A 22,271-nucleotide genomic window follows, 5' to 3' on the forward strand; every position below is an offset into this window, starting at 1 on the left:
CTAAAAGGTAAGGAACTATATAGCAGGGTGGCCAGAAAAATCAGATCAACTCTGTAGCTTTGGAATTGAGACAGAAAAGGGCAGATTTTACAGCTGAGCTGGTAGGTAAGCTTTGGATGAGCCCTGGAGGTGTTCTCACTCACACCAAGAACAACAGTGAGGGTCATTTGGAAGAGGGCAACATAATTATGTATAAAAACTTTCTGACAGCGCTACTGTTTTTGCCCATTTTCTTCTCTGCGGTCAGGAGTGAAGTCACATAGGAACTCTCTCTGACCCTGGTGCATCTTCAGAGTAACTGAGGGGGAGGGGGCCAGCAGGGCAACACATCTATAGTAGAATGTTCTCAGCTGGACTGGGAGCTATAGGCTTTGAGGGGAAGACTGGTCTTCAGCAGTTCCTGGGACTGGCACTGCTGGTGTGGCACCCCTCCATCTCTTCAGGCCTCCCTGGCACCGAAGTGATGCTCCTCTTCTCTGTCTCTGGCTCAGGCTGAGTTAGCAGTCATACTCAAATTTGTGCTGGATCATGAGGATGGGCTGAACCTGAATGAGGACCTAGAGAACTTCTTGCAGAAAGGTAAGCAGGGCCCAGTCCTGAGGATGCCCTGTCTGAGTTGGACACTGCTAGGACCCCAAATTGTTGAGAAACGCAGTGGGGGGTTGTTTCAGGTCCCAGCGCCAGGCAGAGTTTGTGCTCAGGAAAAGTGTGTATAATGGAATAGGTCGATTTCTGGGCCATGTTGCCATCATCCCAGTTCTTACCAAGCTCCTCCTGCTGCCTGGCGGTGCCTGAGCAGGACGTTACAAGTGATCCCATCTCTGTTAAGTTGTCTTTGATCACCCCACACATAACCTTTTTTTCTGTTTTTTATTTTAAAACTTTTTTAAACGTTTTATTTTTGAGAGAGAGAGAGAGAGAGAGTGTGCATGTGCAAGTAGGAGAGGGGCATAGAGAGAGGGAGACACAGAATCCAAAGCAGGCTCTAGGCTCTGAGCTGTTAGCACAGAGCCCAATGTGGTGCTCGAACCCACAAACTGTGAGGTCATGACCTGAGCTGAAGTCAGACACTCAACTGACTGAGCCATCCAGGAGCCCCTGTTTTTTTATTTTTTAAGCAATTGTTACTCTAGGCTTAGAAGCTGGGAGTAGTGTCTAAAAAATGGCTTTTCTCCACATGAAGCTCGTGTTCTAGGTGGGAAGGCAGATGTCATGCTGGAAGTATGCTAGAAAGGGTGAGAGCTCCCCCTGTCTTCTGATGAAGAGGGTCTCTAATGATGATGAGATGTAAGGCGTGGGTTTAGGCAGGTTGTCTTCCAGCCACTGAATTTGATGTTCCTGATATTCAGGTCCCTCTTCAGCCCTTCAGATGGAGGTGTTGAAAGTGTGAGTCTAGAATATAGGTGAGGGCTCTGGACCAGGTTGTGGGTTTACAGGTCAGTGTGTGATGGCCATTGAAGCCATGGGCACTGTGGGCAGTGTAGGGAGCCCCCAGCAGAACTCTGGGAGCTTAGAGTGTGGGTGTGGGAGGGAGGGGCAGATAGGGAGACTAGGAGAGCCGCGTGAGAGTGGTAGTGGGAACCGTGGGAGGAGGAGGTTTTAAGAGGTTTGTGTTGGCAGGACAAGATGTTAGAATGGAGGAGTTGAGAAAAGAGGCCAGCGGCTCTCATCTGAGAAGTTGTTGGGCTGAGAGGAGATCCTGCTCAGGGCTCCCAGGCTGCCTCGGCAGTGTTGGATGGAGGGGAAAGCATGAGCACTTGGTCTGGTCTCTGAGCCAGGAGAACACCCTCACTCCCCTATGCTGTCCTCGAGCACTTGCTGAGCTGTGGAAATGGAAGTTGCTTGCTTGACTGGGCTGAGGAACACTGACCTCTGGATAACCCAGATGCCAGGTTTCATATTCTGCCTGGTGGCCTCACTCTTGAGCTTAGATATAATTGTCTGTGGATCCACTTCCACTCAGGCAAGTTCTCAAATTGTATAAAGATGCAAATCTGTTCCCCCTTTTATTAACCTCTGTGTGGTTGGTTTGCTCCTTGCTCTAGCTCCTGTCCCTTCTACCTGCTCCAGTGCCACCTCTGAAGAGCTGTCTCCACCCAGCCACCAGGCCAAAAGGGAGATTCGCTTCCTAGAGCTACAGAAGGTTGCCTCTTCCAGTGGGAACAAGTATGTGCTGGGCCTCCTCTCCAGGGGTGGGGCCTCAACATCCAGTCTTCAGATCCCTGCATTCTAGAGGCTGACACTGTTCACCAGCCTGTTCACATCATCAGACTATGCTTGGAGTGTCCTGTAGATGTTCTCACCTGCCCCAGTGTTAATGAGGGGAATTGACTGGCATCCATTTTTGGTGGAAGGCCTCCCTCAAAGGCTGTTCCCTGTTTATGGAATCCCTTTCTTTCTTGGAGATCATGCTAAAGTCCCTTTTCTCAGTGCAGCTCTGTAGAGGTGAGGATAAATTTTTTTTTGGACAAAAATTGAAATTGAGGCTTGGAGAAGGGAGAAGAAAAGTTTTCTCGAGGTCAGTCATGAGGCATGAGGTGCCAACAGAGCCAAGGTGCTTAGTCTCCCAGCCAGTGCTTACATCCCTAGAGTCCTGCTTGCCCATCCCTGCCTGTTGCTCTTCCCTTCCTTCAGCCCTCACACTTGGGACTCTTGACCATGGCATCTCCTTCTTCAGCTTCCTCTCAGGTTCTCCGGCCTCCCCGATGGGCGACATCCTGCAGACGCCACAATTCCAGATGAGACGACTGAAGAAACAGCTCGCTGATGAGAGAAATAATAGAGATGAGCTGGAGCTGGAGGTGGCAGAGAACCGCAAGCTCCTCACCGAGAAGGGTAGGCACCTGGCACGCTGGCAGATAGCATGTGAATGGGCAGCATTGAGGTTTTTTTATCCAGGAAAGTGCCAGGTTTGTGTGAGGAACAGGCCCCTCTGTTTTGTGGTGTCTGTTCTGTTGGCTCTGGAGCTTAGGGCTCAGCCATGGGCCAGTCAGGCTGACCTGGTGTCTGGTGCTGCCCTTGCCCCCATCCTCCCCTTCCCTTAGATTGGATGCCGCCTCCTCCTCCTCTCTTCTCCTTAGTTCTGTGCTGACTCTCCGCTCTCCTCCTCTCCCCTCCTTGGGGGCAGATGCGCAGATAGCTGTGATGCAGCAGCGCATTGACCGCCTGGCTCTGCTCAACGAGAAGCAGGCGGCCAGCCCATCGGAGCCCAGGGAGCTTGAGGAGCTCCGTGGCAAGAATGAGAGGTATAATCCTCCCTGCTTTCTTCCCAGCTCCCCACCCCACCCTGCACCCATGGAGTGGAAGTGAGGGTACTACTGTCTTTTCTAACTGCCCCCCTCCCTCAGCCTCACTGTGCGGCTCCATGAAACTCTGAAGCAGTGCCAGGACCTGAAGACAGAGAAGAGCCAGATGGATCGCAAAATTAACCAGCTTTCTGAGGAGAATGGGGACCTTTCCTTTAAGGTGAGGGCTGGGGGGAGTCTAGTCTCCACTTGGAGGCCTGTTGGGGCTGAGTTTGGAGGATTCCGAAGAGAGGGTTGAAAAGAATGTCCTGGTATCTGTCCTGTGCTCCGGTCTCTGCAGAGACCTGCATACTTCGGCCCTTTCCTTGTCCCATAATTGGCTGTTGCCAGGGATGGGGTTGTGGCCCTAAATTTTGAGTCCTGAGTTAAAGAAATGGTCGGTTGTAATCGGTTTGAGCAGGGTTAGGGGGATAGTTGGACACCTACAGCCCCTGGAGTTTGGGAGGCATACAGAAGTGGTGGTACTAGTTTTGACCTTGGGTGTTGGGGACTCCCACTTGTCTGTCTCAGCTGCGGGAATTCGCCAGTCACCTGCAGCAACTTCAGGGTGCCCTCAATGAGCTGACAGAAGAGCACAGCAAAGCCACTCGAGAGTGGGTGGAGAAACAGGCCCATCTCGAGAAGGAGCTCAGCACAGCCCTGCAGGACAAGGTAACCCTTCTGCTTTGGGGTGTCAGGGTCACAGTACCTGTTCAAAGCTGAATTCCATTTACCGCTCTATTCTTTGGGCCCTTTCGGAATTAAGCTGTCTTTTCTTGAAAGTTTAATCGTGTACCGTAATGGAAAGATTGTAGGCTTACATCCAGTACACCACCTTTGCGTCCTGTCTTTGCGGTTTACAAGGTGTGGTTCTTGGACAAGTTAATTGACCTTTTTTCTCTCTAAGCATGCTTTCTGTAAAGTGGGAAAAATAATGAGTAGCTGCCTCATCAGCCATTGTAAGGTACTGCATACATAGTGTGGTGCAAAGTAAGCTTCCAGTGAATTAGTTACTATTATTTTTTTAAAGATTTTATTTTTGAGTAATCTCTACACCCAGTGTGGGGCTTGAACTAATAATCCCAAGATCGAGGGTTACACGCTGTACCAACCGAGCCAGCTAGGTGCCCCACTATTATTTTTATTGCTATTTTTAAGAACCCCATTCTACCATTTATTACCCTTGTAGCCCAAGGGCAAGGCACTTAATATCTGAGCTTTAGATTTTGCTCTGCAAAAGAGGGACAGCAATAGCAATACCTCCCATCTCTGTCAGGTGGATCACGAATTCAGAGAGGACCCAGCATAGTCCTCGCAGCTGCTTAGTGAGCAACGGGAGGAGGTGGAGCTGGGGGTGGGAGGTGCTGTGGGTGCTGCTGTTGATGCCCAGAAAGGCTAGGGATATTTTTAAGCTGGTGAGTGTCTGGATAATTTGGGAGCCCAGACTTGTTGGAGGAAGAGCATATAGTAAGGGAAACAAAAACTTTTTAAAGGAAATATGAAGTGAAGTCAGTGGCAGAAGAAATTATTAGCAAGTCATATGATTTAATTCATCCCTGAAACTAAGGTTAGAAAATCAGTTTCCTCATGATCCTCGGTCCATGGTTTCTGAGTTTTTTCTTAGGTCACGGGAACAGGAGTTTTTTGGGTTTTGTTTTTAATGTTTGTTTATTTTTGAGAGAGACCGCACACAAGTGGGGGAGGGGCAGAGAGAGAAGGGGACACAGAATTCGAAGCAGGCTCCAGGCTGTTAGCACAGAGCTTGATGGAGGGATCCAACTCATGGGATTTGAGATCATGACAGAGCTGAAGTCAGATGCTCAACTCACTGAGCCACCCAGGTGTCCTGGGAGATTTTTTTTCAATTGTTTGTTTATTTTTGAGAGAGCAAGAGCATGAGTCAAGGAGGGGCAGGGGGTGGGTAGAGGATCCCAAGCAGGCTCTGAGCTGTCAGCACAGAGCCTGACGTGCTCAAACCCACAAACCACAAGATCACAACCTGAGCCGGAAGTTGGACACTTAATCAACTGAGCCACCCAGGCGCCCCAAGGGATCTTGATAACAGGGTGGTAGGGCTCCATATTTTGTTGGTAACGTGGTGCCTGTCCCACCCCTGTTCACATGAGGCTCTTGTTTTACTCTCAGAAATGCCTTGAAGAAAAGAACGAAATCCTTCAGGGAAAACTTTCACAGCTGGAAGAACATTTGGCCCAGCTGCGAGAAAACCCACCCCGGGAGAAGGGTGAAGTGCTGGGTGACGCCTTGCAGGTAGGAACGCACAGGAGCAGTAATAAGACCTGTGTGCTGGGGCTGGCGTGGATCTGTGCTTGGTACATTCAGGCTCATGTCCCTTAATTCTCACGGGGTCCATGGTGATTGAGGAGTCGTGTTTATCCTCTTTGTCTCTTTATCTCACCAGCTGGAAACCCTGAAGCAGGAGGCAGCCTCTCTTGCTGCAGACAACACCCAGCTCCGAGCCAGGGTGGAGGCTCTGGAGACTGAGCAGGGCCAGAGGGAAGCCAAGCTGCTCGCTGAGCGCAGCCACTTTGAAGAAGAAAAGCAGCAGCTGGCTGGTCTGATTGCCGAGCTGCAGGGCTCCTTGTCCAACCTCAGCCAGGCCAAAGAAGAGGTAGAGCAGGCCTCTCAGGCTCAGGAGGCCAGGCTGTCTGCCCAGGTGACCACAGTGACTGCTGAGCTCACCACCCTCAAAGCCACTGTCCAGCAGCAGGATCAAGAACTGGCTGGCCTGAAGCAGCAGGCCAAAAAGGAGCAGGCCCAGCTAGCACAGACCCTCCAGCAACAAGAACAGGCCTCTCAGGGTCTCCGCCAGCAGGTGGAGCAGCTGAGCAGCAGCCTGAAGCAAAAGGAGAAGCAGTTAGAGGAAGCTGCCCAGGAGCAGGAGGCAGCCAGGCGAGACCATGCCCAGCAGCTGGCTGCTGCTGCTGAGGAGCAGCAGGCCTCTTTAAGGGAGAGGGACTTGGCCCTCCAGCAGCTGCAAGTATTGGAGAAGGAGAAGACTGCCAAGCTAGAGGTCCTGCAACAGCAGCTTCAGGCTGCTAAGGAAGCCCGGGACAGTGCCCAGTCTTTGGTGACTCAAGTCCAGCAGGAGAAGGCAGAGCTGAGCCAAAAAGTGGAGGAACTTCATGCTTGTGTTGAGGCAGCCCGCCAGGAGCAGAGTGAGACCCAGGCCCAGGTGGTAGAGCTAAAGACCCAGCTAAGGTCTGAGCAACAAAAAGCAACTGAGAGAGAACGGGTGGCCCTGGAGAAGGGCCAATTCCAGGAGCAAGTCCGGGCTCTTGAGGAGTCCTTGAAGATCACCAAGGGCAGCCTGGAAGAGGAGAAGCGCAGGGCCACGGACGCCCTGGAGGAGCAGCAGCGTCACATCTCCAAGCTGGAGGCGGAGACCCGGTGCCTGGTGGAACAGCAGAAGCAGGAGCGGAAGGAGCTAGAAGAAGAGCGGGCTGGGCGTAAGGGGCTGGAGGCCCGGTTACGGCAGCTTGGGGAGGCTCATCAGGCCGAGATGGAAACCCTGCGGCAGGAACTAGCAGAGGCTGTAGTCTCCCAGCGCGAAGCTGAGGGCGAGTGTGAACAGCTTGCCAAGGAGGTGGCCACCTGGCGCGAGCGGTACGAGGACAGCCAGCAGGAGGAGGCACAGTATGGTGCCATGTTCCAGGAGCAGCTGATGACCCTGAAGGAGGAATGTGAGAAGGCCCGCCAGGAACTACAGGAGGCCAAGGAGAAGGTGGCAGGGATAGAGGCCCACAGCGAGCTCCAGATAAGCCGGCAGCAGAGTGAACTAGCTCAGCTCCATGCCAACCTGGCTAGGGCGCTCCAGCAGGTCCAGGAGAAGGAGGTCAGGGCCCAGAAGCTTGCAGACGACCTCTCGGCTCTGCAGGAGAAGATGGCCGCCACCAGCAAGGAGGTGGCCCGCCTGGAGGCCTTGGTGCGCAAGACAGGGGAGCAGCAGGAAACAGCTCCCCGCGAGCTACTCAAGGAGCCCCCGAGGGCAGGAGACAGAGAGTCAGAGTGGCCAGAAGAGCGGCAGGGACGCCAGTTCTGCAGCACACAGGCTGCACTACAGGCCATGGAGCGGGAGGCAGAGCAGATGGGCAGTGAACTAGAGAGACTGCGGGCTGCGCTGATGGAGAGCCAGAGCCAGCAGCAGGAGGAGCGTGGGCAGCAGGAGAAGGAGGTGGCCCGCCTAACCCAGGAGCGGGGCCGAGCCCAAGCTGACCTGGCCCTGGAGAAGGCCGCCAAGGCGGAGCTGGAGATGCGGCTGCAGAATGCTCTCAATGAGCAGCGCGTGGAGTTTGCTACCCTTCAGGAAGCCCTGGCCCACGCCCTGATGGAAAAGGAGGGGAAGGACCAGGAGCTGGCCAAGCTTCGTGGGCAGGAGGCAGCCCAGAGAACAGAGCTTGGGGAGCTTCAGCAGACCATGGAGCGACTGAAGGCACAGCTGGCCAAGAAAGAGGAGGAAGGCCAGCGATCTCTAGGGATGGCCAGTGGAGACGACCCTTCTGGGTCAGGAGCACAGTCTGAGGCTACTGGAAAGAGTGTGCGTAAAGGCCCTGAGCTGGAGGCTCTGCAGGCAGAGGTGAGCAAGCTGGAGCAGCAGTGCCAGGAGCACCAGGAGAAGGCCTTGGGCCTGGAGAGCAGCCTGGAGCGTGAGCGTGCCTCCAGCACTGAGCAGGCTGCTGCTCTGGAGGCCTTGCAGGGCCACTTAGAGGAGAAGGCCCAGGAGCTGGGGCGCAGTCAGGACACCTTAGCTGCAGCCCAAAGGGAGCTGGCCACCCTCCGTGCCAAGGTCCAAGACCATAGCAAGGCTGAGGATGAGTGGAAGACCCAAGTGGCCCGCGGCCAGCAGGAGGCAGAGAGGAAAAACAGCCTCATCAGCAGCTTGGAAGAGGAGGTCTCTATCCTGAACCGCCAGGTCCTGGAGAAAGAGGGTGAGAGCAAGGAGTTGAAGCGGCTGGTCATAGCTGAGTCAGAGAAGAGCCAGAAGCTAGAGGAGAGGCTGCGCCTACTCCAGGCAGAGACTGCCAGCAACAGCGCCAGGGCCGCTGAACGCAGCTCTGCTCTGCGGGAGGAGGTCCAGACCCTCCGGGAAGAGGCAGAGAAACAGCGAGTGGCCTCAGAGAGCCTGCGGCAGGAGTTGGCCTCACAGGCAGAGCGAGCGGAGGAGCTGGGCCAAGAATTAAAGGCATGGCAGGAAAAGTTCTTTCAGAAGGAGCAGGCCCTTTCTGCCCTCCAGCTTGAGCACACCAGCACTCAGGCCCTGGTGAGCGAGCTGCTGCCCGCCAAGCACCTGTGCCAGCAGCTGCAGGCTGAGCAGGCGGCCGCTGAGAAACGCCATCGTGAGGAGCTGGAGCAAAGCAAGCAGGCGGCCGGTGGGCTGCGGGCAGAGCTGATGCGAGCCCAGCGGGAGCTCGGGGAGCTAGTGCCCCTGCGGCAGAAGTTGGCAGAACAAGAGCGAGCAGCTCAGCAGCTGCGGGCCGAGAAAGCCAGCTATGCAGAGCAGCTCAGCATGCTGAAGAAGGCTCATGGCCTTCTGGCAGAAGAGAACCGGGGGCTGGGCGAGCGGGCCAGCCTTGGCCGGCAATTTCTGGAAGTGGAGCTGGACCAGGCCAGGGAGAAGTATGGCCAAGAGCTGGCAGCCGTGCGTGCTGACGCCGAGACCCGTCTGGCTGAGATGCAGCGGGAAGCACAGAACACTGCCCGGGAGCTAGAGGTGATGACTGCCAAGTACGAGAGTGCCAAGGTCAAGGTTCTGGAGGAGAGGCAGCGGTTCCAGGATGAGAGGCAGAAACTCACTGCCCAGGTAAGATACGCAGCTCAACCTTGCCCCAAAGATCAGACCTGGGAGAGGGAACAATGTTCCGTCTGGTCTCCCCTCACTCACTGGGTGGCTTGATAAGAGTTCAAATATGTTGCCCCCTACTGTCCTAAACAAAACATTTGTAGCTTCCCCTTCTCTGAAGGCTTCATCCTTTGGGAGTCCAGCTGTGAAGGCCATCAGTCCATTCTATAGAGGCACGCTGTGCTAGGGAGGCGTACCTGCAGTGGAGAATCCAGGGGCCACTGGGGACTAGAATGAGCCAAACTGGCATTTAAAAAAAATTAATTCCTTAAAGGAAAGTATCAGAGCCTCAGTGAGGCCAGCCTGGCAGCAGGGTTAGTATCTTTTCGGCCCCCATCTCACTCTTATCTCTGTTGCTCCTCGCCCATGCACAGGTGGAGCAGCTAGAGGTGTTTCAGAGAGAGAAAACTAAGCAGGTAATGCCCGGGGTCCCTGCTAAATGCTGGCTGCTTAAGCGGTGACCCATCTCAGTGCATGAGCCCCGGCTGCAGCTTGCCTCCGCCCGCTCCCGTTGTGAACTGTTTATGAAGGGGGCAGGGTCAAGCCATGGAGTCCAGGTCCGGGCTGCCCAGGAGTGTGGTGTACTGGGCCCTCTCTTGGGCCTCATCCCACCCATCCCAGGTCGGCCTCTCCATCCTTCTCCTGTCCTGTTCTCTCATCTGCCTGTCAGGGATGAGGGGTAGGGTAGGCTTCATCTTTCCCGTGTCTCAACTGGTGACCGGCAGTCCTTGGGATTTCCAAACCTCCAAGTTCTATTCCCAGTTTGGGTGCCAAACTAAGAGGAATAGCAGAGTGCCTGTGGGCCTTGCTTGACACAGCCCCCTTCTTCTCTGCAGAAGCCATAAAGGTGACATGAATGCAGCCCTCACAGGTCAGGGAGGGTTGTGAACTCAGGACACCTGCCCATCACCCTCTGGGGCTTTAACCCCAAGCATGAAATAGAGCTCCGTGGGAGCAGGAAGGCCAAGCTTGATAAGAGACAGGAGGTGGCATGGTCTGGCCGCCTGGCCCTCAGTAGGACCTCCCTGTGCTGCCCTAGACATCAAGGCTATCGCACTGGTTTCTCCACCACCCCTCCTACTCCATCAACCTCAGGCCTGCTGAGGAATCGGGTCCCCTCTCCTTCCATCGCCCACCTCCTCCAGGGAGCCCGAGATGATGGGACAATCAGACCGAATAGCAAAACAGTCAGCAATGGAGCTCCTGCCCCTCATCTTTGCTGTTCATGCTTGAACTCCTGGAATGCCTGGAGGAGCCAGCAGTGCTTGGGCTGTTCTGCTCCCTCTTCTCTTCTCCTTTCCTTCTCTTCTCATCTTATCTCATCTGTTCTCTTCGGGAGTGGGGTAGGCTTTGGGTATGAGGGCTGCCCCTGTCTGCCTTCCAGTGCTACCCACAGCAGCCACATTGCTAGCATCAGCCCTCACAGCCTCTGGATGATGGGAAGAGGTCAGCACCTGTTGGTCTTGGCAATTTGGGGGAGGAGTGTTGGGTATTCATCCTTGTCTGCTAGAGTTAATAGACTTGGTCGTTTGTTCCTGTCCCCAGCCCAGGAAATGGTGTTAGTAAGTGGTAGGGTGGTAGTGAGATGTCAGTTCCCCAGAGTCGATTCTGTTGAATCTGGAGGCTGGGGGCCGAGGTGAGCATGGGCAGATGGCTCTGGCAGCACCTGCGTTTGGGTCACCTCACTTAGGTCCTGCCAACCAGCCTGAGCCACAGGTTGTTCCCTAGTTGGAGGCCAGAGAAAGTATTAGAGTTTCTTCTAGGAACACTGGGGATTTATCTAGGGGAAAGCTCTTAAGTTCTCTGAACATTGGGGAAGGCCTCCTGAGTTTTCTCTTCTCCTTTCCTGCTCCAGGTGGAAGAACTGAGTAAGAAGTTAGCTGACCATGACCAAGCCAGCAAGGTGCAGCAGCAGAAGCTGAAGGTGGGACAGTGGGGGATGGGCCATCTTCAGTCAGCCTCAGAGCAAGGATAGGGAGAAGGAAGGGGTTGAGGGCCTGGCACGGCAGCTTCACACCTGCCTGTGGCTCAGGAGCCTCTGCATGTGCCTTCTTAGAGCTTTCAAGAGGAGACTAGGGTGGCTCCCATTGCACAGGCCTTCACTGTCCACTAGTTGCCCCTGGTCATGTGTGGTTATTTAAATTAACTAAAATTTGAGTTCCTCAGTCATACTGGCCACATTTCCCTTGCTTAGTAGCTATGTATGGCTAGTGGCTACCATATTGGACAGAGCAGATACAGAACATTTCCATTACTGTGGAAAATTCTTTGGATGGTGCTGCTCTAGACAACCTAACTTTGAGGATTGTCAACATTTAATACTGCAGCATAACTTAATATTCTTAATGCTTCCAACAATGTCACCTTTTTGATCTAATGTCTGCTTTCTCGCAGTTCAGTCTTCATAGCTTTTACTTAGGGGCAGAGGAGTTAGGCACCAGTGGCCCTGGGACTCACTAAAGCCACATGGTGGGTCACAGGAGCTGGGAGCAGAGCTTCATTTCCCTCTGCTCACTTCCATGTCATAATTGTGTGATAAACAGATGCTTATTCTCCATTTCGGAGCCTTGCTGGTGCTAGGAGATGTAGGAGAGATAAGGCTGGGTAGTCCAGTGTCTTCTACAAGCTAAATGCTCACTGGCATCACAGGGTTGTGAACTGGACATGGGCCCTGCTCCCAAGGAGTCTGTGGTCTGAACAGGAGGCAGTGCAGCATCATAAATGAGCCCACCCAGCCTTTGGAGTCGAGTGGGCCAAGGCTCAAATCTTAACCTGCTATGACCCTGGTCAGTTTGTTGAAATCTGTGGGCTCGGTTTCTCCGTCTCCAAAAAAGAGATAAAGTTTCTTCCTTGAGCGGTTGTGAGGAGAAAAAGAATTCCCAGGTCCTCCGAGAGTTCACATGCCAAGTGCTTAGCTCTGCACCCAAGTGTTCACTGAGGATCAGCTCCCTTCCTCCTTGGGGAGACTACTCATGTAGAAAGAATGAGATAGTTTGTGCCTGGGTTCAAAGAAGGCAAAGGTAGGGCTGTCAGAACTCTGCTAGAAATAGCAGTAGCTAGACAGGGAAAGCTCTTGCACAATGTGGGTGTTGAAGGGTGTGGTATATCCGTAGGGTAGGAGCTGGCGGGGGTGGGGGAGGAAGAGGTAAAAGGGTTTTTTGTGTGAGTCCTGAGAGTATGCAGGGGTCTGAAAACGCCCATGGAACGCAGGAGGCTAGGGCAAGTCAGTGGCTTCGTGTGCCCTAGCCAGACCAGCTGCCCTGTTCAGCGCTGTCAATGTGTTCTAGGCCCAGGGAGGGGAGAGTCAGCAAGAGGCCCAGCGCCTCCAGGCCCAGCTGAACGAGCTGCAGGCCCAGCTGAACCAGAAGGAGCAGGCAGCTGAGCACTACAAGCTGCAGGTGAGGTGCCCCCAGCCCTGGCCCACTGCTCACTCGCCCTGCTTCCCTCCAGTCCCTGCCCCACCCCATCCCCACCGCCCCACTTGTTCTGTCTGCCCATGTAGATGGAGAAAGCGAAGACCCACTATGATGCCAAGAAGCAGCAGAACCAAGAGCTGCAGGAGCAGCTACGGGGCCTGGAGCAGCTGCAGAAGGAAAACAAGGAGCTGCGGGCTGAAGCTGAACGGCTGGGGCGGGAGCTGCAGCAGGCTGGGCTGAAGACCAAGGAGGCTGAGCAGACCTGCCGCCACCTTACCGCCCAGGTGCGCAGCCTGGAGGCACAGGTGCGTATCCAGTTGGATGGACTCTGCCCTGTCACATTGGACCCCTGTGCCCTCCTCTCCCAGGATGCCCCTTGCCCGAAGCTTCTCTTCACTCTCCCTGGCTCTCTTTTCCTCAGGTTGCCCATGCTGACCAGCAGCTTCGAGACCTGGGCAAGTTCCAGGTGGCAACTGATGCCCTAAAGAGCCGGGAGCCCCAGGCTAAGCCTCAGCTGGACTTGAGTATTGACAGCTTAGATTTGAGCTGCGAGGAGGGGACTCCACTTACCATCACCAGGTGAGGAGGCACCCTGCCTCCCTCTTGTCCACTGAATACTCACTGTGTGTCAGACTGTGTCTTGGGCACTGGGGCTAGTGAGATTGAGAAGATGTGGTCCCTTTGTGTTCTGGGAGCTTTTTCTTAGAATAAGGAGACTGTCAGGTGTTCGGCCAGGTGTTTGAGTAGGGTGCAGTGGGAGTAAAAAGAAATGAATGTTCAGAAAACGCTTCATGGAGGCCGTCGCTCCTGCTCAGTCTGCCAAAGTTGCTGAAGGTGTGTGTGCTTGGTGAACAGAGGAGAGCAAAGGCTGACAAAGAGCCTGGCTGGACTCCTCACTGAAGTTTAGACTTGATCCTGAAGGTACTGCAGGATCTTGGAAGGGCCTGAAATTAAGGAAGATGTGGTCCAGTTTGCATCTTAGAAAGTTTTTCTATTTTAGAGAGAGCGAGCGCACGAGTGAAGGAGACAAGTAGGAGAGAGAGAATCTCCAGTACAGTCAGGATGGAGCTTGATGCTGGGCTTGATCCCTGAATCTTGGGGTCATGACCTGAGCTCAAATCAAGAGTTGGTAGCCCAACTGAGCTACCCAGGCACCCCTAGAAAGTTTTTCTGATAACCAGTGTAGAAGCTGAGATGGGCCCATACTATTATAAAAACACTTGAAGAGTATTAATGCATTTATTTACTCCTCAACAATCCTCTGAGGTAGGTTCTGTGATTATCTCCTTTAACAGATGAAACTGGGGCATAGAGGGGCAGTTATTTGCCCAAGGGCCCTTAGTGGCAGAGGTAGGCTTGAGCCCGGGCTTGTCCCCTCAGCTACCAAATCTAGGTGAGAGATGAGGCAGACCATGGAAGGACATGCGAATGCAGTGGGATATGGTTAGGTGAGCTGCTGGCCTGGAGGGAAGAGGTAGGATTGAGCCCATGTTCATGGCTGCTTTCATTCCCTGAGGCAGGAGATCCAGGAGGAGGACCAGATGGATGGACCTAGTTTGGACATGTTCGTGGTGGAGCTGGGAGTTGCCAGTGTTAAGGAGCTCAGAAAGCCAGGCGAATAGATGGGCTGACCAGAAATGGAGAGTGAAGGGAGGACCCAGGTCAAGGGCTCTCCTTGATGCCTTTCAAAAATCAGAGAATGGGGTGTTTGACCTGGTCTGCTTGTAATAAATGTATTGGAGCAAAGGGATGAACAGACTTGCCTTTTAGCGTCAGGCACGACACCTCTCAGCAAGTTTCTTTTCTACAGCCAGCTGCCTCGAACCCAGCCAGATGGCACCAGTATCCCTGGAGAGCCAGCCTCCCCCATCTCCCAGCGCCTGCCCCCCAAGGTAGAATCCCTTGAGAGTCTCTACTTCACCCCCATCCCTGCTCGCGGTCAGGCCCCACTGGAGAGCAGCTTGGACTCCCTGGGGGACGTCTTCCTGGATTCAGGCCGGAAGACTCGCTCTGCTCGTCGGCGTACCACGCAGATCATCAACATCACCATGACCAAGGTCAGGCTGCTGGGAGTGGGCTTGTAGGACAGTCATGCTCACTTGCTCTTAAGGGAATCTTTCCCATCGGGTGCCTCCGGAGGCTGACTAGTCCATGTCTTCCAAAGAAGCACCATGACTTGGCAAGGCCTCTGTTGTAGAAAGTAGCAGGGCTGGAATTGGATGCCTACTGGCTCTAAGGTGGTTTCTTTTCATGTGTAGTACTGACCCATGCAGACCAGCCAGACAGGAGAAGATGAAGTTGCAGCCCAGCCCTGTGCCTGCAGGGTACCTTCTGGGTGGCTGAGATGCCTTGAGGCCACCCAGAGAGCGGCCGACTAAGTTGGGGGCTCTGACTGGCCCTTGTTTCCATACCCTGAGGAGGATGGGGAATGGGAAGGCTCCTTTGGTGCAACAGACGGCACCTCTTGTGTGCTACCAAGAAGCTGGAGAAGTTCTAAAAGATGGGCAAGGCACTGGCAAGCTTGGGCTGAGCCTGACTATGACTAGCTCAGGAGACCACCATTCCAGCCCCTGGCTCTCCCACCCTCTAGCTGTTACCTGGGGGCTGGTCACTTTCTTTTTTTGCATCTTGATTCTAAAATGGTCTGGTCACCCACTTTGCTTTCCCAAAGTACTGTTAACAGAGTGAAATGAAAATGGGATAGCCTCGGCATTCTTAGCAACGGGGCTCATTCTTTGTAGAAGTACATCTAAGGATCCCTGCAAAGCAGTGGGAACACCTGCTGCTGTGGGATGTGAGGCCCTATTTAGGAAGGTGAACAGGAGGCATCTTTGTAGACTGTCAGGGCCCCACCCCACCAGATCCATCCTTTCTTCCAGAAGCTAGACGTGGAAGAGCCGGACAGCGCCAATTCATCCTTCTACAGCACACAGTCGGCCCCTGCTTCCCAGGCCGGCCCACGAGCCACATCTTCTACCCAGTCTCTAGCCCGCCTGGGCTCTCCTGATGATGGCAACTCGGCTCTGCTCAGCCTGCCTGGCTACCGGCCCACCACTCGCAGTTCTGCTCGCCGTTCCCAGGCTGGGGTATCCAGTGGGGCCCCTCCAGGTGAGGGGACCATAAGGGCTTAACACAAAGAAAACCCAAGGCTGGCACCTTACCCGCCCCGCCTCCCTACAGCCTCAGGAGTGGTCCGAGCAATCAGGCTGATGTTAATCTCAGCCAGGGTGAATTGGAAATGGTCACACAAGGGAGCCTGGGACTCCCAGCAGAACAGTGAGGCTCAGCTGCTGCCTGGAGTCCTCTGTTACCCTGTCTTAGGTGGTGGTAAGGGGTGCCAAAAAGGCCGTGCTGGGTCAGTGTTCTGTCCTTAGATTCTTAAAGGCTCTTGGCCTCAGGGACCTCTGGTTATCAGTTCCTGGTCCTCAGTTAGTTTCCTTAGGGTGTCGGCCTCTGCATAGGATTTCTTTTGACCTCCCCAGGGAGAGTGCACTGAGCAGAGCAGGACTCGGGGGCACTGGGCTTTGAAGTCCACAGGAGTGGTGGCTGCAAAGGTTGCTAAGAGGCCAGGACCAGTGGGCAACCTGCTGCCTCTACCCTCACTCTTCCTAGCCCCACCTGCTTCAGCTTCCCTGCCCTCCACAGGAAGGAACAGCTTCTACATGGGCACTTGCCAGGATGAGCCTGAGCAGCTGGACGACTGGAACCGCATTGCAGAGCTGCAGCAGCGCAATCGAGTATGCCCCCCACACCTGAAGACCTGCTATCCCCTGGAGTCCCGGGTGAGCTTGGGGGTCATCTGCACAGGACCTACGCTAGCTCCCCTCCTCCTCCCTTGGCACTCCACCCCAGTGCTACCTGCTGACCCAGCTCTGGTGGCCTGCTGCAGAGTGACCTTATGCTTCTAGTGGAATAGCTGGCAGAGTGGGGGTTCGGGATGAATTCACTGCGGGTGGACCTGAGTTTGTGGAGGAGGTCTGCATGGGACTGCTCTGGCTATCGTGCAGGGCCTAAGTGGAGAAGACAACAGGAAGGGAGACCTTCCACAACAGGAAGGCTTTTAGCTGCTGTACACACCAGGCCTGTGAAGAGTTCTGGGGTGGTCCTGCTACATTGACCCCCTCCTTCCATCCCACACAGCCTTCCCTGAGCCTGGCTACCATCACAGATGAGGAGATGAAAACTGGTGACCCCCAGGAGACCCTGCGCCGAGCCAGCATGCAGCCAGCCCAGATAGCCGAGGGTGCGGGCATCACCACCCGGCAGCAGCGCAAACGGGTCTCCTCGGAGCCCCACCAGGGCCCTGGTACCCCTGAGGTGGGTGACCCTGACTCCGGTTTTATTCCATCTAGCAGGCTTATCTCTTCAAGAACTTGATGCAGGGATAGAGTTTGTTGAGAAGGGAGGTTTCCTGAGGGGAGTGGTATTGACTTAAGAGGTCCATTCGGCTCTGAAACAACTGATTTTGGATGTGAACTCCTCTTCCCCATAGTCTAAGAAGGCCACCAGCTGCTTCCCACGCCCCATGACTCCCCGGGACCGACACGAAGGGCGCAAACAGAGCACTACCGAGGCCCAGAAGAAAGCAGCTCCAGCTGTTAAACAGGTTAGTGGGGAGCGGAAGGGGAGACCCTACAGGGACCTTGCCGGCAGGGCCCAAGTGCAGCCCAGTTTGACAGCCCTTCCCTCCCTGACAGGCTGACCGTCGCCAGTCAATGGCTTTTAGCATCCTCAACACACCCAAGAAGCTTGGGAATAGCCTTTTGCGGAGGGGAGCCTCAAAGAAAGCCCCATCCAAGGCCTCCCCTAACACCCGCAGTGGGACCCGCCGCTCTCCTCGCATCGCCACCACTGCAGCCAGCACCGCCACTGCTGCTGCCATAGCCGCCGCCACTGCCACCCCTCGGGCCAAGGGCAAGGTGGAAGCACTGGCTGGGAAGGGAAGGGGGCGGATGGGCTCTTAGGAGAGTGGGTGGAAGCAGGGTACTCCCTCAGGAAGCTTCCAAGGTGGAGCCCAGTTAGACTGCTGGGAGTGGGCTAAGAGAACGTGTTCTCTTAGTGGCTGCCCCCTGAGGAGGAGACGCAGGTCCACTTAGCAGAGCCAGCAACTGATAACCTGAAGGTAGATATGTCCAGATCACGCCAAGGAAGGGCTCTTAGGGGGGGATGGGAGCTAAAAGAGGCCTCCCCAGGCCAGGTGGTACCTGCTGGCAACACAAGTCTCCCACCAAGTGACTGTGTCTCTCTCTTTCAGGCAAAGCACTGAAGGGCCAGGACCAGTGAGAGGCCCCACCTGTGTCCTCAGTGCCGACCTCGCCTGGTCCTTTTCCTTCTACTGTCCCTTTCAGTGCCTTCTCTCAGCTCCCAGGCCAACAGTGGCCAAACCCCTACAGACAGTGATGCCTGCCCACACCCCCGGCCTAGTACCTGGATCTTCACGGGAGCCTTCACTAGGTGAACGGATGTGTTCTCAGAGTTGTCCCCAGAGGCCTGGAGAGTCTGGGTCTTCTCCCTACCTTGCCTCCTGATGTTTTCTTAGAACAAAGTCACTTCATCACAACCAGACTTGAGGCTAGCTTTGAGTGGCTGGGCCCAAGAGTCCCTTCCTCCTCAGCCTCTGGATCCAGAAGGGACCATTGGAGGAGCAGGCCCTGGTCCCTGTTGCTCTTAGAGGCCCTTGCTTTTGAAGTCCAGGACTGGGCATTGACCTAGTGGGTGCACCTAGAGGTGCTCCCATCCACCCAAGGGCTCAGCTGCCCAGAAGATGCTCTTTTCCAGAACAGATGGGCCCCATGCCTGGGGGTGGCAATAGGGGGTGGGAGGGGGGCAGCCTTCAGCTCATCCCCCCTTCCCCAGACTTAACACTGGGGTAGGATTTTGGAGTGATGGGAAGGTTTTTAAGGGCCAGGGATGGATCTTTTCTAAATGTTATTACTTGTAAATAAAGTCTATTTTTCTCCCTTAAGTAAGTCTTGAGCTGTCTTGTTCTGTGTGGATAAAGGGAAGTTTAGGTTCATCAAAGTACATCTTTGTCCCTGCCAAGTTTTCCAAACTACATACCTGCTTTCTCTCAAATCCCTTCTCCTGGCCTTTCTGGCGCCACAGGATGTTCCCACACTTATCTTTTGAGGGCCTGTGTCCCTGGAATCTGATTTTATCTTCAGCTTCTGAGTGACAGTCCCTCTCTTCCCACACTCACTCCTGGGACAGGCCAAGTTCTCTAAATGGAATGATGGCTTAAGTGACAGCAGATGGCATCATGACTCCACTGAAAAAAATCATTTATGAGTACCCATCGTGGGCCCAGGTAGCTGTCGGTCAGAAACAGCAACTACCCCTGGCCTTCTCTGGGATAGTCCATTAGAGGCAGAAAGAAAGAATGTAATATCAAGTCGATGTAGAGAGAGGTCTGAGCTGCCCTTGCAGCTCAGGTGATGTTGTTTCATCCAGGTTCTGAAGTTCACCTGTCTTGAGGGGTCACCTCCAGAGGGGACCCGCTGGAGGGCAAGGCTTCTTGAGTGCAGGGCACAACTGTCCTCAGCCCAGCCTGGGGAAGCGAAGGCAGACAAAGTTCAGGTTCAAGGATGGGGAACATCTCTTGTCACCTTCCTCCAGTCCATGCCTCCCCTGCCTGCATCCTGTGTTCCACTTGGGGGCACAGAGGATGGTAGCTGGAGGCCGCTCTGGGCAGAGCCCACCCTATCCTCCCCATACTGCTCCTGTCCGTGGAAACCTCCACTCAGGTTTCTCACCCAGAGCTGGCCCAGGACAACATGACGCTGGGCAGTCTGCTCAGGATCCGCAAAAACACAAGAGAAGTTGGTGTTGCTCAGTGCGGGACTCAGCTCCTCTACCACGAGGGCTGTCTGCAGCTGGGTGCGTGCACCCTGGTGCTCCCGCCTGAAACAGAGGAGGAAAGGCCATGAGAGGACCATAGGAGGAGCCCCCTACCCCCACCCCTGCCTGCCAGCCTTGCCACTGCACCCCTCACCTGATGCTGCCCTCCCTCAGCCGACCTGGGAGGTGTTCGATGAAGGAACCGTTGCCCAGCCAGTAGAGGATGCTGAAGTGGGGGAAGCGGCTGCAGGCGGTACAGGACAAGGTCAGCATTCCATCTACAGACACATGTGGCTGTTAGCCCTTGTGTAGAGCACTCTCCCCTCCACCATGCTGCCCTACCCCTTGGCTCCCACAATTCAGGAACTTGGATTACTGCCGGACACACCACCCAGGTGGGAATGTCCGTTAATGGGGAAGTGTGGTTGTCTAACAAGGGAGGCCCAGGGCTGAATAACAGGAATCTGGGGATGGGTCCTTGATTCAGGTGATGACTCCGAGTCTGTTTCTTAAAGATGATCTTTTCCAGTGCTTGCCTTTGGGGACTCTAGGAGCCCTGGCCAAGGAGGCAGCAGCAGGAGGCCACTGCTCCTCTAAGGCGGCCAGAGGGCAAGTGGGCTCAGGTGGGCGGGAGGCTGGGCCTTGGACATATTGCGGTCAAGACTCTGGGAGTCCTCTGACCATCCTTATGTCTGAATTTTCTCCATCCCAGCCCTGCGCCCACATTCATGATGCTGGGTGGGAAGGGGGATGCCAAGTGCTCTGGCAAGCTGCCCTGGCTGGTGGGGCTACATGGCATAAAGTAGGGTCAGGGGGCAGCTCAGGAGTCAAGCCCACCCTTGGGCCCTCTGTTCCCACAGCTCATATCCTGATCACTGGGCCCTTTTGGGCTCCCATCAGAATTGCTCCTTACTCAGTGGAACTTCCAGTTCTGGCCAGGTGACCTCCATTGCTGGACACTGCTTAGTTGCTGGGAGACAGGAGGGGCAGAGGTCCTCTGTGATCCCAGCTGAGGCGGTGGCGGCACCAGCAGCAGCGGCGGTAGTGGCCTGAGGAAGAGGTGTGGCTCCAGCCAGGTGAGAGATCAATTGGGCACACAGGAGCAGGACCGGCAAAGGCCTGGGATCTGAGGGTAGGACAGTCACCGAGATCAACTGCTGTCTGCCCGGAAATGCTCAATATCCTGGCTTGGATCTTGGCTGGAGAAGGAACTGTTGCCTGGATGCAGCTCTGGCCCAGAGATTCCTGGGCTCTGCCCAGGGAATCGGAGGGGCAGAAGGACCCCTCAGGCCCCACCTCCATCCTTTTTGAATGGAGCACAGGGAGACTTGTACTACAGCCAGAGCCATAGCATCTGGATAGAGGCTGAAAGTGACAGCACAACAGTAGGGTGAAGCTCCACCATAGGGGCAGGGTAGGGGGGCAGAGGGGCCTGCACCACTCTGTTCTGTTCTCAGGCCCTACCCCCACCTGCCCACGCCGCCGCAAGATCCTACCTGGTGTCCGGTTCTGTCTCATGGTCTTGACGGATGTGTAAAGAGCTGGCGTGCCTGGCTCTATTTAACTGTGACAACTTCCTCCTCTTTGGGGCTGGTGGGGGAGGAGAATGTAAATAAACTACTTCTCTCACATATCAGTGGCTTGCCTGGATCCCAGCCATTCATATGGGCCTGTCCTTCCTGTAGACTCCGCAGCTCTCCCTCAGTCTGGACTCTGAGTGGGCTGCCAGGCACTGCTATTTATTTACTCCAGGCATCCCATCCAGCACAGGCTGGAGCTCTTTCAGCACGTAGCAACAGAGCTGAAGATCATCCAGTGACAATCTTTCCCCACCCTAGCTTTTATTACCATTGCCATTATGTGGTTATGTGTCCACTCTAACCCCTTCATTATAAGGATGGAGAAACACCCAAGAAGGGGCCAAGGACTTACCCCGTCATAAAGAGAGGCAAAGCTCTCTTCACTGGAGCTGGTTTTGGGAAGGGTAGATTAGTGAAATCCTTCTGGGAAAGCACTCTCCACTCCCATTTCACTTTCACTTTTGTTCTAACCAAGGATTCCAGAGCAGGCTCCGAGTTACTAACAGAGGGCACACATGTGACGCCAGTCTGGGTCCATCTGTACACAGCGCCTCTTCTGGAAGATGAAGTTCAGGGGGCCCAGAACCTTCCTGGTAACTCACAGGGCCCCCTACTCTCCAGGTGGTATCAGACTGGGTCTTTAGTCCCCTGTCAGCTTCACCCTCCCAGGGGCACATACAGTATGAACTTATGAAAAGAGTCTCTCGCAGATGGATTCTTCTGTCCCAGTCAAGGGTCAGGACTCTGGCATCCACCTTCGCTCTTCGGAACCAGCCCTTGCTTCTACATGAGCAGACCTCTTACTCCTCCTTTCACATTCACACTGGTATTCAAGGGGTCAACTGTCCTAGGCACTGGGGGGCCCAAACTGGATTGCTTTGACCACTCCAGGCTCAATGTCACACCAGCCTGCCATCCTGACCTTTCTCAGGCTCTCCACTCCCTTCAACCACCAACCCCACCCCTACCCACCACCCCAGAAAGCCTTCTCGCTTCTCTCATCCCAGCCCCTTGGCCAGAACTATAGGTCTAGGTTTACTGAGAAGTCTAAATTCCCCCCTACCTGGCTCCCAAGAAGCCCCGAGGAGCCCTCTTTTTCAGAACTCCCCCCTCTTGAAGCTCCACACTCAGTCCAGCTGTGTCCAGCCCCACGTGAGCCATGCCATGGGAACTATGCTGACCGTACTCTCCAGCCTTGTGTGCAGGAACCTCTCAGAGTCAAGCTGAGGACTTGGAACATAAGCTGGAGTTCTGGCCCTAAAAGGAGAGGGCACGTCCCAGGGAAGTAGGGGAGCAA

The 22,271-nt window shown here is 54.7% G+C and overlaps 2 protein-coding genes across 7 annotated transcripts in view; one reads left to right on the forward strand and one right to left on the reverse strand.

The window, feature by feature from the left end:
• The window catches only part of NUMA1 (nuclear mitotic apparatus protein 1), a 71,226-nt gene extending 52,704 nt beyond the window's left edge, over window positions 1-18,522 (forward strand). For 4 of the 5 annotated variants that reach the window (XM_039252026.1, XM_039252025.1, XM_039252027.1 and 1 more), the window contains exons 7-26: window positions 492-579; window positions 2,046-2,166; window positions 2,678-2,835; window positions 3,128-3,245; window positions 3,348-3,465; window positions 3,816-3,956; window positions 5,430-5,552; window positions 5,704-9,102; window positions 9,516-9,557; window positions 10,997-11,065; window positions 12,429-12,539; window positions 12,644-12,862; window positions 12,979-13,136; window positions 14,368-14,614; window positions 15,437-15,665; window positions 16,203-16,339; window positions 16,698-16,874; window positions 17,050-17,163; window positions 17,255-17,476; window positions 17,812-18,522. In XM_039252026.1, coding sequence (XP_039107957.1) covers window positions 492-579; window positions 2,046-2,166; window positions 2,678-2,835; window positions 3,128-3,245; window positions 3,348-3,465; window positions 3,816-3,956; window positions 5,430-5,552; window positions 5,704-9,102; window positions 9,516-9,557; window positions 10,997-11,065; window positions 12,429-12,539; window positions 12,644-12,862; window positions 12,979-13,136; window positions 14,368-14,614; window positions 15,437-15,665; window positions 16,203-16,339; window positions 16,698-16,874; window positions 17,050-17,163; window positions 17,255-17,476; window positions 17,812-17,823 — 6,003 coding nt within the window. In that variant the 3' untranslated portion in view covers window positions 17,824-18,522. The remainder of the gene's footprint in view (window positions 1-491; window positions 580-2,045; window positions 2,167-2,677; window positions 2,836-3,127; window positions 3,246-3,347; window positions 3,466-3,815; window positions 3,957-5,429; window positions 5,553-5,703; window positions 9,103-9,515; window positions 9,558-10,996; window positions 11,066-12,428; window positions 12,540-12,643; window positions 12,863-12,978; window positions 13,137-14,367; window positions 14,615-15,436; window positions 15,666-16,202; window positions 16,340-16,697; window positions 16,875-17,049; window positions 17,164-17,254; window positions 17,477-17,811) is intronic. The other variant, XM_039252028.1, reaches the window with a different exon arrangement.
• A 287-nt stretch (window positions 18,523-18,809) lies between these two features.
• On the reverse strand, window positions 18,810-21,930 carry LOC120245121 (interleukin 18 binding protein). Of its 2 annotated transcripts, XM_039252031.1 has the most exons (5): window positions 20,891-21,927; window positions 20,308-20,520; window positions 19,549-19,672; window positions 19,310-19,457; window positions 18,810-19,104 (listed from the first exon to the last, which is right to left on the reverse strand). In XM_039252031.1, the coding sequence occupies exons 1-5, from the start codon at window positions 20,910-20,912 to the stop codon at window positions 19,018-19,020; spliced, it is 594 nt and encodes a 197-aa protein (XP_039107962.1). In that variant the 5' UTR covers window positions 20,913-21,927; the 3' UTR covers window positions 18,810-19,017. The 2 variants fall into 2 exon arrangements, with proteins under 2 accessions (XP_039107962.1, XP_039107961.1); XM_039252030.1 differs by having other exon boundaries at window positions 19,014-19,457; window positions 20,891-21,930.
• Between the last annotated feature and the right edge of the window lie 341 nt (window positions 21,931-22,271).

Source organism: Hyaena hyaena, unplaced genomic scaffold (genome assembly GCF_003009895.1).
Source record: "Hyaena hyaena isolate Hyena2069 unplaced genomic scaffold, ASM300989v1 scaffold_406, whole genome shotgun sequence".
In the NCBI taxonomy this organism is placed as follows: domain Eukaryota; kingdom Metazoa; phylum Chordata; class Mammalia; order Carnivora; family Hyaenidae; genus Hyaena; species Hyaena hyaena.